At 39.0% G+C, this 15542-nt stretch overlaps 1 protein-coding gene across 5 annotated transcripts in view; it reads right to left on the minus strand.

Annotated features, from left to right (window-relative positions):
- Nucleotides 1-15542, minus strand: part of C8H10orf67 (chromosome 8 C10orf67 homolog) — a 155727-nt gene that overhangs the window by 5580 nt on the left and 134605 nt on the right. For 4 of the 5 annotated variants that reach the window (XM_034930112.3, XM_063607291.1, XM_034930113.3 and 1 more), the window contains one exon: nt 1030-3013. In XM_034930112.3, the coding sequence (XP_034786003.2) occupies nt 2931-3013 (83 nt within the window). In that variant the 3' untranslated portion in view covers nt 1030-2930. Of the gene's footprint in view, nt 1-1029; nt 3014-15542 lie in introns of those variants that run through there. The other variant, XR_008619891.2, reaches the window with a different exon arrangement.

Genomic DNA, 15542 nt, shown 5'->3' on the forward strand with positions numbered 1-15542 from the left:
GGGACGGGGCAGTGAGGACAGAGGAGGAGGCGGAGTCAGAGAGCTAAAGTGCCTGTTGCCTGTTTCCAAAGTTCTCTCTTTGCAACAGCAAATTTATCAATCTTTTCATCTGACAATACTTTGAAATATATCATTGTCATCTAGAGTTGTTTGATAGATTATCTGCAGGCACACAGCCTTTTTCAAGGTCAAGTTGAAGATTCTTGTTTGCTGTTTAACTGGGTTGTTTCAAAACTCAGAACAATGCCTGCCTGTTAAATTTTCACTTGTTCTCATGGGGCATTCGAAAGCAAGTTTTCCTATTGACCGGGTCTCTGGACATTTCATCCTCTTGAGCTAAATTCAGCAAACAAGGCTTAGGAATGAAATCAACAGAAGAAGAAATGAGATTTAACTTAGCATTTGCAAATGCCAGAGAGATTAAGTCGTCTTTCATATCTGCTCAAAGTGTGTACTAATTTTTGTCTGCGTGTTGCAGGCTGGTTATGGCCAAACACATCTCAACTTTGACTTTATTCCAGTGGGAAGCAGTGAACACACTCCCCTAAACCAGAAAGGCAAAGAAATTGTGGCCACTCTTGTTTTTGCCAGTGCATAACCTGTTGTTCTAAAGGCATTTTAAAATAAAGTCAGCTGCTTCTAAGTCACTATGTTGTATAGACATATTTATTTCTATTTTTTAGTGGAAAGACTGGCTTCACAGTTTTCTCTATATCTGCGATGATTGATTTTTTTTATTCAACTAACTTTTATTTACCTTGCAATAATGTTCTGGACCAATGTGATAAATTACAGATATGCAAATTTCTTTCAATGGTGTTGTAAGTGTGTCTAGCTGGAGCTGAATAACTCCTTGCAAGTCAGTCTGTGCGTGCTCAGGACCCCAGGGAGCTGATCAAAGCACCCATTCTCTTTCATCCCCGGTATTCTCCTCCAAACTATTTCGATACAATATGTTTCCATGATGCACTTAATGTGCTAGGGACATAGAACTCATTACAACCTAGCTAGTTCTGCGGACCTCTTTGTTCCGCGGCAGAAAGTCAAAGAAAAAAGGAAAAGCGCTGCCAGTTGCCAGCTTTCTGAAATGCTAAAGCATGCGTCATTTTTCACCAGGTCTCGTCTTGATATCCTCAAAAGACAAACTATGAAACCGGCCTCAGCCCTTTCTGGCATTAATTACACTGCTGTCCAGCCGATCTGTTTTTCCTATTATATGCATTTCTCAGCAGGGATTTTTTTTTTTTTTGTAAGACTAATGCAGCTGCAAGTTAAACTATGAATGCATTTTCATCACTATGGGAAAAAAATAAGTAAAAAGGCTGCAAAACATACAGCAAAACTTTTGAAGGACTTCTGATGGACAACAGATATAGGGCAGGACCTGGGTGGTTTGCAATTTCTCCCAACCTGAAATTGGCTGAGAGCCTCAGAAATTTCCAATACATCCAGGGTTCTGTGGAGACCTTTACTGTGCCATTTGAAACTTTGCTTTGGTACCCAGATAAATCTTGAAGGTTCAAGTTTCTATTAAAGTTCTGAAATGAAGCAGTTTGTTATCGCACCCAACCAGGAGGCTGCTTCCAAGGAATTTCTGTCCAGGACGATGGCACAGAGAATACAAATTTTATTTCATTTCCTCTGTTTCTTGTAGGGTTGATTGGTTGGTGGAAATGGCTGGCAGCCAGTTCTGGGAAAGATTCCAGACCTGACTCCGATTAACCCTCTCTGGTGAAACTCTGCTGGAAACCAACTCACCAGCAATTGCCATTAATCTACTTACTAATTAAGCCAATTCATTTCTAAAGGAGAAAAATTCCTTTCTTTAGCCAAACTGATGGGAGGAAATTTGAAAGAAGCGCCAAACTGTGTAACTGTAATTCAGCCAAGGACTGCTAAAACAAGGTGTTGATATATAGCAGCAGATTTAAAACAAGTTTCTAGGGCAACACTCCTTTGGAGACAGCGGCATATAGTGCATAGTAGATGAAGCTCGAATAATGCTCCACAGCGCTATACCATCCCGTGTACTTGCGTTGAAAATAACACGTCTCTCTCCAATTAAATCTTGTTCCTTTTACGCACAAATAAATCACCTCTGCAGCTTTCTTTTGAACTAAAGTATATCAGCTTTATGTGACAACTACCACAAATATATTTCCCGAGACTTAATAAATAACTGTAGAATTCTGTAATCCAGAGCCTACGATTCAGATACAGGCTCTTAACAAGGCCTTACTTGTAGTTAGGGGAATAGAAAGAACCAAGTTGGACATTACGCATGGAAGAAAAGCAAACCCGCCTTTTGGTAAACGGTATCTGGCATTCCAGCAGAATCTTGGTTTGCATCCTTACCAGGAAGCAAAACTCCAAAGAGTTTCCCTACTTACTAAAGAATTTCTGACAGCCTTTAAGATGCGGCTAGGTGCCCTGTGCCGGGGTAAGATAAGAATGAATCTTGCTTGAGGAAATGTACGATCTCCCTCTAGTCTTCATGACCTACTTCATGGGGACTAGTTATTGGGCGAGGAGACAGCAAATCAGGTTGATGCTTTTGGTATAGAAAGACTGGATTAGAGAGGGAGTCAAACTTTTTAATTAAAGTCCGTCCCTTCCCACTCTTAGACGCCTGGGCTCTTCTGAGTCCCCGGAGCGCCTGAATGGATGTGGTTGCCCCGGAGGTTCAGTGCGCCCCGCTCACCCAGCACCAGCCAGGGCTTTCCTTAAAGGCGTGGAAAGGAGCGCGCACCAGGCGCGCATTGAGGTCTATTCGAGCGCAGTGCTGGTTAATATACATAATCTGCAGAGATTAAACAATTAGTTTAGAAAATCCTTGGAGATAGTATCCTTTCCGAGGGAGGCACCTTACACCAGGACGGCGAGGCCACTCTTTCTGAGGCCCCGTCTGCGCAGCCCAGGCTTCTGCTGGGTTAATCAACAGTCTCTGCGGGGCTGCTCTGGCGCATGGAGGGCTCCTCCAAGGACTCTTCTTTTGGGGATTCCGACAACTTCCCTAAACGTGAAGAAAGGTGGACAGACATAAACTTTGTTTTACTTATCATACACAGACCACTTCCCACTCTTCCCCCAAAGCATTTTGCGTCATTTTTTTAGTGGGTCTTCCCAGCCCTGGCCCTAGCTGGGAGCCTCTTCAGGAACCTGGAAGAGAGACGGTGAAGGAGGTAGGGCAGGCAGGCAGATTATCCTTGGCCTTCCAGACAGCGTGTGCCAGCCAAGCTTTGCTCTGAGACAGTCTGGGGCTCTCCGGCAGCCCCAGGCTGCAGGAATGGTCTCAGGTGCCCCTGATAAAGGCCAGTACTCAACATTCTACTTGAAGCCGTTGTAGCAGAATAAAAAAAGTGGGAAGAGTTGTCTGTGTTTGGGCCCAGGGATTTGATTTTTCCAAGTTTTAAATTTCCATTTGCTTTGCAATGGAAATAGACGGGGCCTGTGAAATAGAAAATTATGAATGAGAAGGAAAGAAAACCACATTGGCCCTGGGCTCTGAAACTGGGGAATGGGAAGATGTCCCCACCCCCTAACCTCAACGTTGGGCTCTCTGCCCTGTGGGGAGGAACATTTACCTGGTGCGTAAATTGTGAGGAAAGCGTTGGGGGTCTGAGACAGGAAAGCCACAACATGGGATGTGATGTTCCAGCTTTGAAGGGGAACAAAGGCCCTGGGCTAATCCCAGTGAAAGCCGGGAGCGTGGAGAAGGCAACAAAGCATTGCAGCCTGCGGTCACCGGTAGGTGTCAATGTGGACACTTATAGCCGGGGCAGTGGGAGAGGGGAACACAGAGGAGCCAGGCTGTCATTCCAAGGCTTAACATGAACAAAGATAAAAACGTGACAACCTCGGCTTTCAATGGTTGGGAGGTTCAAAGTGGAGTGCTCCAGAGCCTATCTGGGTCAAGTCTTTTCTGCAGAAGGGCCTTTCTTTTTCTAGTCAAGTATCAACCAGGAAAGCCCCAAGGGCCTTTTCCCAAGGTAACTCTTCTTACTCAAAGCTTTCTTTAAAGTAATGTCCAATGCTACACACTGCCATAAAGATACAGAGCTTGTGAGATGCCTGGAAATAGCATAAAGGGCATTGTTTTCTGCATCCCAGAAACTCCAGGAGGCTGCATTCAGCCCTTATGAACTTGAACAGGCTACCTAAACTTTCTGGATAAGCTTCGTGTATTCTTTTGCACATTTAATGAAAAGAAATGAAATTTCTTTTTATAAAACTATGTATACGTGTAGATGAGTCAATGGGTTCCATAATTTAGAAAAGTACTCATCTTACAAAGAAGTTCTGGTAGTACAATGTTGAAGGAATAGTGGAAACTTGCTAGAGTTAAGTATACTGGAGATTTTAGTCTATTAGAAATCAGCAGACGAGGAATTTACCAACAAATAAATCTCCTGAACAATCTGGGAAAGATAATTAAGAATCTTCTACTAATACAACCCATTAACAAAGATTATCTTAGAAAATCAATAAATGGACATGATAAATTATGTTTATATGAATAACTCAGAAACATTGCTTTTTAAAAAATTTTAACACTAAAACCAAAATACAAGTCAAAAAATCATAAGGTAATAAAATTCTTATTTTCTTTAGTTGAAGTAAGTCTCCTAAATAATAAAAAAGGATGTAAATATCCTTAAAAGACTAATGACATTTCACAGGTAATGCAATTTAGAAAGAAACACTTCCATGTTTTCTTTTCTAACAATGTGCATTTTTGTAAACTGCTATAAATTGCAATTCAAAAGCACTGATCTCGCCATCCCCAATCATTTTTTATACTGATCAAATGAATGCAGATACTCCCATTTGGGAGGGGCAACATGACATTTCACTTGGCAGTTCTAAACAGGTCACAGACCTTTCACAGACCCTAAGGCAGTGGGAGGGAGCTCTTTACTAAACCGTGTAACCAAATCAAACCAATGGTTACCCCTTTTCAAAACCAATGGAATGGTTTGCACAATGCTATTCACATAGCAGTACAGAAACTGAAAGGATGGTCATCCAATGGAAATTTCTTTCCTTTTGTTTAAACTTGCAGAGCTCAAAAAGTAATACTTGAGGGAAAACAATTACATGTGCTGTGATAAAAATAATAAAAAATACACATGCATTTTTGTTGGCACCACAGGGCTCAGCTGTAACTGTCCATTTGTATGTATATATATGCACATGTATATATGTATATGCATGTATATTTATTGAAGATGTTGCTTTGTTTGAAATCTTCGGCACAAAGACACAACAATGCTGCCCTGGAGATGACCTATTGCTTTCAAGTTGCTTGAACACATCAGAATTTCCATTGTTAGGGTTGATTAATTGAAACTGATAAGTTACCATGAATAAAGATTGTTTTTCTGTTTAATGTGGTGGGCCTGATTTGGTAAATGCCTCATTCATGTAGCTTTGCAGTGCAGCATATGGGTAAAAGTCATTCAGTATCACAAACATATACAATTTATTATGCTTGTATGGGCACAGCCAAAGGCCTTTCTATTTTAATGACAAAGTTTCAATGAAAAATTTCATTTAAAGAGTCACTAGTTACATGAAATGTGATTTTATAATTTATTATTAGAGTTTCTAGCTCTGACTTTCTGTGGATAATTTAAAAGATATAATATTTTAATATAGTTTAAAAAAGATGTATATCTCCAAGTTATGCCTCAGCATTAGTCATTGGAAAAAAAGCAGAATCTATCTTAAATGTTAGCAGACACACATGAAGAGAAACCACTGTCATCTGATGCCACCTCTGTGCCATACTCTTGATAAAGTTACTACAAATGTTTCATTGCGAGGCCACCAATTACAGCTCACACTGCCCAGTTTACGAGAAAATGCAAAGGAGCTTGTTTGGTGAATAACATGCCAACTTCCTAAAGGCTTTTTTTTTTTTTTTTTTTTTTGTCTCAATGAATGAAGTCAGAAGACAACATTTTGAAAATAATTTAGGGACTATCACATGAAAAATCCCAGTGGACTTATTAATGTTTTTCACAATTTAATTACTGTGAACTTCCTTTACTGGAAAGCTGATGTCACTTTGAAAAGAGTTAACTACATTAAAAATGATCACGAATATTTACCAATAAAGGGAAGGTTGCTAATTTTTTGGAATGATGGTGTACAAAAACTTTTATTTTTTGCCTTTTTCATTTAGGTTGCTCAGGTAGTAATGAAAAATATGAAAGGCATGCTAATGAACTAATGAATTGACTGTACTAAACCATCAAAGAGATAGTTACCGTATTCAGCCTTTAACGTCTCATCAAATAAATTCTCTGGTCATTCATGTCCATGAAAGAGTTCAAGTTCATCCAACATTTCTCAATTAAATTAGATGGGTGATTTCAGTTCAGCCCTTCTGGAGAGTAATAAACCACATCGGTCACAGCTGACCACAGCTAGCATGTGTTTAATAAAGGGCTGGATGTCCATTGGAAAGCTAATCAGTACACCGGCACTTGTAAAATTCCCTCCTGCATTTTGAAGTGATAATCTGTATCTAATTTTTAAAGAAAAATTTACTTTCCTTTCACTCTTCTGAGGCCAATTTCTTTTCTGGACCTGAATAGAGATCATTGGCGAAACGGCACCAAATAGCTTTGGTATGTGTACAACAAAAACCCACCTCTTTGTAGAACATAACAAATTATGCAATGTTCACAGATGCGCTTCACATTGTGCCTTTTGTGAGAAAATGAAGGCCCAACTCTATTCCCCACCCCCCTCTTTATGAAAGACCGGGCTGCCAATGCAATCTGTTCTAATCCTAGAGAAAAATAAACACTCTTAATATGGAAGCGTTAGGTAGTTGTCTCTAAAAGGATTTTCATTTGAACGTTTGGTCTATGCAATTTTTGCACGTACGAATTTGAAGTTACAAGCAGCTAGTTTTTCTTATGAACAGGTGAACAATTTGGAGCCTAAGGATTGAAATGTTAAATGCTCCCGTAACTCACCTGTAACTCACCTTGACATCTGCATATTTAGTGGAAATGCTGTTATCACACAGTTTCATGCATGAATTTATAGGTTCCCAAAGAAATGCAGTAATATTTCAGTCACAGTTTTAAAAACATACACACTGAAAATATTTAAAATTTTGTTTCTGTATCTTGGTTTCTGATTATTCTTATGGGAAAAGTGGTTATTAATATATAATTCTGAAGTGCAAGGTAGCGATTTCTGCAGAAATGGTGAAAAATGCAGACAGACCTCAGGAGGCCCACCTTACCTCATGGGACTTCCACAAATCCTGGTCTGACTTTTACAGAATGTGCTAGTCATTGAGTGACTGTCTTAGAACATAAATTCCAGGCACTGAGAAAAATCTCTATATCCTCAGTGCCTCGCCTAGGCCTTTGCTTAGGTTTTCATAAAGTCTGTGGAATGAATGAGTGAATGGATTAACAAAGAAAAGGTAAAACCTAGAAGGCTAAGTAGTGTGTTCCACTTGTTATCCACAGCCTTTGCAGTTCCCTCACACATTGACTCTGGTCTTGGCCCTGTGACTTGCTTTGGCTAATGGGATAAGAGCAAATGTGACCCCAGCAGAGACTTGAACAATCCTTGTGCATTGGAGCCTGCTCTCTTGCTGCTCTGGAGAACCCTGAGAGTGCCATGAAAGCAAGCTTGGCTTAGCCTACTTGATAGTGAGGGACATGAGGTCTGGTTACCCCTGTCACCCCAGCAGACAGCCAGCATAAGTCCATCAATGACCAGCTGAACACAGAAGCTCAGCGAGACCAGGCAGAAGACCCACCACCTAGATGAAGGCATGTGTACAGGCACAGGTGCTTGGAACAGCATGAAACAGCAGGGAACTGCAAGTCATTTGTGACCACTAGGTTAGAAAGCTCACATAAGGGAGAGGGAGGGGTTATGAATGGTCTTGTAGGCTAAACTGAAGAACTTGATTTTATCTTGAAAGCCATAGAGATCTGCTGAAGGATTCAACAGGGAATAACAAAGTGTGAAAAAGTGAAGCGAAATATGAACTCCTTAGCAACCTCAACATTTAAGACACAGAGCAGGGGCAAAATTGATCAAGCAGGAGAGCCTGAGAAGGGTGCTCTGAATAGGAGGAGGAGAACCAGGACAGGTTGGTGTCTTGGAGGTCAAGAGGAGAGCGTTTGGAGAATTAAGGTGAAGGATACAATGTTTCAGTTATGTGAGATGAATAAATTCTGAAGATCTAATGTAAAGCAGAGTAACTATTTAGCAATACTGTATTGTATACTTGAAATTTGCTAAGAGGGTAGGTAGCTCTTAAGTGTTCTCATCATAAAAGGAGGAGGAAGAGGAGAAGGATGAAAGAAGAAGAGACGGAGAGGAAGAAAATGGTGAAATGATAAATATGCCAGTTAGCTTGACTGTGGTGATCATTTCTCTTAAGTATATATAATTTTTATTTGTCAAGTATATCTCAATAGAGCTATTCACAAAAAAATTAAGGGGCCAGGTGCAGTGGCTCATGCCTGTTATCCCAGCACTTTGGGAGGCCGAGGCATGTGGATCGCTTGAGCTCAGGAGTTCAAGACCAGCCTGGGCAACATGGCAAAATCTTGTCTCTACCAAAAATATAAAAACTTACTGGGCGTGGTGGCGCACACCTGTGGTCCCAGCTGCTCAGGAGGCTGAAGTGGAAGGATCACTTTAGCCCAGGAGGAGGAGGTTGCAGTGAGCCGAGATTGCACCACTGCACTCCAGCTTGGGCAATAGAGCCAGACCTTGGCTAAAAAAAAAAAAAAAAAAAAAAAAGGAATTAAGGAATGCTTAGCAGTAACAAAATCCTGGGGTGAGGTCAAGTGAGATGAGGACTAGAAATTTTATTTGCCATTTGTAAGATTCTGGTGACCCAGTGGATGGCAGTGCTAGAGGGCAATGAAGCCAGGAGGAAAGTGGAGGAAACTGGAGCCAGAGAAGGAGAGCAAGCAGGTTCTGATTTCCCTCAAGCAGGTTCACATCAAAAGGAAGGAGGGGCAGAGGGCAGCTGCTTGCAGAGGAAGCAAAGGAGAGAGTAAGAAAAGGAGGCATGGGCACGTTTATGGAAGAGAGTACTGGACATGGTGGTGTTCTCCAGGACAAATAGGGATATTGTGAGACCATAACCTAAGTTCTTGAAATCAGGAGTCTAAATGGAGTTAACCTCAGACTCAATTTTTTTTTTCCTTTTTGAGATGAAGTCTTGCCCTGTCACCCAAGCTGGAGTGCAGTGGTGTGATCTCGACTCACTGTAACCTCCATCGCCTGGGTTCAAGTGATCCTCCCACCTCAGCCTCCCAAGTAGCTGGGACCACAAATGCCTGCCACCATGCCCAGCTAATTTTTGTATTTTTAGTAGAGACAGGGTTTCACCATGTTGGACAGGATGGTCTCAAACTCCTGGCCTCAAGTGATTTGCCCAACTCAGCCTCCTAAAGTACTGTGAGGATTACAGGTGTGAGCCACCATGCCTGGCCTCAGACTCAGTTTTATCAAACATATAGAGATCACTTGCTATCTGCTAGGAAAGTGCAGGCACATTTATACACAAGCCTTGTCACATTTGATTCCTTAATGCTAGAACATATGTTGAAGCTTCAAAGAAGTAGCTTTCTAACTGATCAAGGGAACATATCTCTTTTATGGTGGGCACTGAATGGCAGAACTCCTTACCCTAAGTCTTAATACAAACTGAAAACATACTGCCACTGAACTCATTTGGAATAGTGGGTATCAATTATTTAATGTGATGCCATTGAAGTTATTAAATTGTTACCTTGTATTTGCTTGCTAGAGCTGCCATAACAAAGTAGCACAAACTGGGGGCTGAAACCAACAGAAATGAATTCTCATAGTTGTGGAGGCTAGGAGTTCAAAATCAAGGTGTCTGAAATTTGTAGGGCCATGCTCCCCCTGAGACCCTGGGTGGAATCCTTCCTTGCCTCCTCCTAGCTTCAGGTCGTGGCCACCAATCCTTGTCATTCCTTGGCTTGTGGTTGCATCACTCCAATCTCTGTCTCTGCCATCACATAGTGTCTCCCTGTGTGTCTCTGTCTTCACAGGACATGTTCCTCTTATGACACTAGTTATATTGAATTGAGTCCACCTGGAAGACCTTGGCTTAATTACATCTGCAGAGACTCTATTTCTAAATAAGATTACATTCATAGGAGCCTGAGATTAAAGTCTCAACATATTTTTGTGAGGCGGTGTGTGTATGTGTGTGGGGTATCACAATTCCACCCGTAACACACACTTTTCCAGAGAAGGCAACTTACTGCCTAGGTTACAGACAGGATACACAAGGAAAAGACTTTTATGAAGATACAACAGAGACTTTAAAAGTGTTCTTTAAAAAAATGACTGGTACTTGATGTATGCTTTGGATACGTGGGATAACAATAACTGTGCAGTTGTTTACAAAGGTAAAGTGTTCTTAAAATAGATAAAATAAGGTAGAAATCAAATGAAGTTTCCTTTATCCAGAACATGAAGAGAACTGATTTGAACACATAGGATATTTTTGGTGGGGGAAGAAGAGAGAACAATGGTATAGTGAGTTCATGATTTAGGACTCCATATGGGCCTGATAGATAAAATTTAAAAAGAAAAGCAAAAAGACATACTGGGAGAACAAGATAAACATGTCTCTTGTAATGAAATGGTGAAGTAACAAGCCAGCCTGTTAGGAATTGAATTGTGTCTCCCCAAAGATGCTGAAGTCCTAACCTCCAGTACCTATAAATGTGAGCTTATTTAGAAATAGGGTCTTTGCAGATGATCAAATTAAGATGAGGTCATTAGGGTGCACCTTAACCCCGTATGTCTGTGTCCTTATAAAAAGAAGGAATGTGAACACAGAGATGTAGGTAGAGGGAAGGCAATGTGTAGACACAGGGAGAATGTCATCTACAGGTAAAGGAAACTCAGGGCTACCAGAAGCTAGGAGACGGTCATGGGACAGATTCTCCCTCGCAGTCCTCAGAATAAACCAACCTCACCTTGATTTCAGACTTCCAGCCTCCAGAACTGTGAGAATATTAATTTCTGTGGTTGAAGCCACCTGGTTTGTGGTAGCTTGTTATGGTGGCCTTAGCAAAGGAATACATAGCCCAAACCACACGTCTCTTGTTTCAGCTGCAGAAAGCCATCCTGATGGTCAAGAATAAAGCTCATATTTGGTAACAGAAGCTAAATGTGCTTCATGCTGGGTGGAAGAACAAATTCACTTCTTGAAGGCAGAAGCTTTAATGAAAGGAAGTTGAGAAACAACAACAACAACAACAACAGTTTTTAACCTGGGCTATGGCTTTGTAGTAAGCTATGAGCCTAGGAAGGTTAGAGGTCACAAACTCACTTCATGCAGAGGAACTGAGCTAGACCACCTGCTGGCTTGGAGTCTTTAGGACCCTTCATGTCACAGCAAAGTAGGCAGCCCCAAACTTATAAGAACTGGCTGTAAACTGGGAGTGAGAGAGGCACAAGAAGCAGTCACAGAACTATATTCAGGAAATATTGTATTGAGAGAGAGAGAGAGAGACGTGAGCATGCAAACCTAAGTTCCAAAATAAACAAAGGATAGAATGCTAGGCAAGACAAAAGCAAGATCAGCTATCAGAACATGAATTCACTCCAGGTAAATTTAAGTTGATGAAACAGTATGACAAAGATTTTAAAACTTATGCTTAGTATGTTCAAAGAGTTCATGTTTAATGATAATTATCATAAAAAAGGAAAAACAAATTATGATACAAGATAACCCAGAGTAAAACAAGAACAGTGGCTTTGAAAAAGAACCAATTAAAATTTTGGAAATAGAAGAGTCACTAAAATGAAACACTAAAACATGGGATAAATTGGCATAGCTAAAGAGAGAATTTGAATGTTGGAAGGTACTATTGAAGAATTCACCCATATACACAACAAAGAAAAATTAGAAAATGTAGATTGGAGGCATGGAGAAGAGATTGAGAGGTGCTCCAGAAGAAATCAGCATAGAAAATGTACAGGCAATATTTGAAAAGGTAGTAGCTGAGAGATTTCTAGAAGTAAAGAAATACATGAATCATCAGATCCAAATTTTATCATGAATATTGATAAATACATCATTGAATACATTGAACACCATAAAGAAAACACTAAATAACTACAAATTATTGGAAAATTGACACAAGACTTCTTATAATCCTAAGTAGAGGCTCAACGGTGGTGATACAAAAGAAAATGTGGAGGAAAGAATAACTGCCAACCTAGAATTCCATGTCTTGCTAAATTACCATCAAAGAGTGAGGTAAAAATTAAGGCAAACAGAATTTACCATCAACAGGCCCTCACAAAGCAAATTATTGAAGTAATGATACTTCTAAACATACACATATATTAAAACATATGCATATATAAACATATACAATAAAAGAAGAGAAACACAGCTTTCAGCTTTCAAATCAGCATGGGGGAAACGATAAAATACAGAAAATGTTATCAACCTAAAAGAAAGCAAGAAAGAATAGAAAGTAAAGCGGAATATCAGAAAATACAAAGATAAGGTAATAATAATAGTCCAAATATATCAATAATCACAATTGTAAACAATAAATTCACCTGTTAAAAAGTAGATTTTACTAAAGAGAACTAAAAAGAAAAAAGTTATCACTTTAAGTTGCTTAAAAGAGAAAAATGCAATATAAAGGATCATAAAAATATTGAAAAAAATGAAAAAGATACAATGCAAATACTACTAATACGAAAGCTATTATAATGTTATTGATATAAGATACAATAGAATTTAAGACATCAAAGAATTACCAGGGTTAAAGAGGCCAGTGCATGCAACAATCCACCAAGAAAAAATAGGAAGCATTTAACATAGCTTTAAAATGTATAAGAAAAAACTGACAGAATTACTAACAGAAACTAATCAATCTTCAGTCATAGAGAGATATTTTTATATTTCTCTTTCAGAAAACATAAGAGATTAGGCATACAATAAATTAGAAGAATAAAGAATGTCTGAACTACCAAATTAATAAGACGAGCTAATAGAAAGGTCACAAGGAAATTAGGAGTCATTAATTAAAGGTAAAGCAATCTCAACGAAGCATATTTAAAAATCTCTGTGTTAAAGAGACAATCATGATGGAATAAAATATTTAGAGTCAAGCAACAGTTAAAGTGCTGTCAAAATTTATGGGATGCAACTAAAACATTTTTAAAGTCATAAATGCATTTATTAATATGTAATAAAAATAAAAAATGAGTAAGCTAGAGGAAAAAACAGAAATATCTTTTAAAAATAGAAGGAAATAGCAGAGAAACACATAAATCCAACAACCAAAAAAAGTAGAGCAAATTAATAAACCAAAAATTAGTACTTTAGAAAAGACTAAAAATCATATAACACTTTGACAGGATTAAGAAGAAACAAACGGTAAATATATAAAACAACATCAGGGAGAGGCTGGGTGCAGTGGCTCACGCCCGTAATCCCCAGCACTTAGGGAGGCTGAGGTGGGCAGATCACTTGATGTCAGGAGTTCGACACCAGCCTGGACAACATGGCAAAACCCTGTCTCTACTAAAAATATAAAAATTAGCTGGGCATGGTGGCACGCACCTGTAATCTCAGCTACTTGGGAGGCTGAGGCAGGAGAGTCGCTTGAACCTGGGAGGCGGAGATTGCAGTGAGCTGAGATCTTGCCACTGCACTCCAGCCTGGGCGACAGACCAAGACTCTGTCTCAGAAAATAGAAAACATCAGGGGCAGAAAAGGGGCATAATTACAGATATTTTAGAATTAATAGGAGAATACAATGAACAAGTTTATTTCAATGTATTTGAAAACGTAGATCAAATGGATTGTCTAGAAAAAATGTTGCTGCAATTGACTCAATAAAAAAATAGAACACTAACAGCTATTAAAGAAACTAAATTTGTATTCGAAAATCTCTCTCACCTTCACAAAGGACACTAGGTCCAATTTGACAAATTTTTCACGCCATCAAAGAAGAGATATCTTTTTTTTTTTTTGAGACAGAGCCTCATTCTTTTGCCCAGGCTGGAGTGCAGTGGCATGATCTCGGCTCACTGCAACCTCTGCCTCCCGAGTTCAAGAGATTCTCCTGCCTCAGCCTCCTGAGTAGCTGGGATTACAGGTGTGCACCACCACACCTGGCTAATTTTTGTATTTTTAATAGAGATAGGGTTTCACCATGTTGGTCAGGCTGGTCTCAAACTCCTGACCTCATGATCCACCTGCCTCTGCCTCCCAAAGTGTAAGCCACCATGCCCGGCTGAGATATCTATTATATACTAACTTTAATCATCTGAAAGAAGAGGTAGAAGAAGGTAATCCTTCCCACTGAGTCGAGTACAGCCTTTATATCCAAACTACATAATGGGAATTCAGGGAAAAAAATTATAGACCAAACTCAGAAGGAAAATTCTAAATAAAAGACCAGAAAATTAAAATTAATTATCAACACAAAAGTTAAGAAATATAAGTATAATTTAACATGAGAAAATGTATTAATGTATTTCAACATTAACAGATTAAAGGAGAATGACCACAGTTATCAGCTTAACAGGTAAAGGGGGAAAACCAGGTAAAGCTTAGCCATCAATTTGTTATAAAAACTTTCAGCGCCTGCTATAGAAGAGAACTTTAGTGACTTGATTGAAGAATAGCTATGACAAACCTACAATAAACATCATACTTCATGATGACACTTTAGAAATTATCCTGTTAGAGAGAGAAACCAAAAAAGGGTGCCACTGACTGCTCTATTACAGTACTGGAAATTCTAGCCAGTGCATTAAGACAGGAAGAAGATATTTGTGAAGTGTGAAACTAGCAAAGAGATAATGTTCAGAATGTATAGACTCCTATAAAAAAGAACCACCCAATTATAGAAAAATCATCTACTTCTAGCACCAAGCAATTCATAGAAGAGGAAACTAAAATGGTTAATAAACATATAAAAATTATTCTTATTAGTTATCAGGGAATTTCAAAAAAAGAATAAAATGCAAATTCACACCCATCATATCAGCAAAAATTAAAAATATGGCAACTCCAAGTGTTAGTAGGAAAATGGAACAATACAAACTCATAACCTACTGATATGTGTGTAAAGTAGTGTAACCAATTACTAGCATATTCTGACAGTATCTAGTAAAGTTACTAGAACTCAGCAGCTCCTCTTCTAGGTATTTAGTAAACCTCTCACACATATACACTATGAGAAATAGCAGCTATTTATGAATCTAACAAATTGAAAATCTTCTGAATTCCCATCAACAGCAGAATGAATATATTGTAGAATATTCATATTATACAATGGAATATACTATACAGCAGGTAAAATAAATGAACTCAAGCTACATACAGCAAAATACTGTAAATAAATTTCAAAAACATTTATAGGTAAAAATTAAGAACACATACTTCCACCATCATGGATATAATGCTTGAAAACATGCCAAATGATGTTATAAATTGTTTGTACATGTATAAGAGTGTGTGTCTCTGT

This window comes from Pan paniscus, chromosome 8 (assembly GCF_029289425.2).
Source record: "Pan paniscus chromosome 8, NHGRI_mPanPan1-v2.0_pri, whole genome shotgun sequence".
In the NCBI taxonomy this organism is placed as follows: Eukaryota; Metazoa; Chordata; class Mammalia; order Primates; family Hominidae; genus Pan; species Pan paniscus.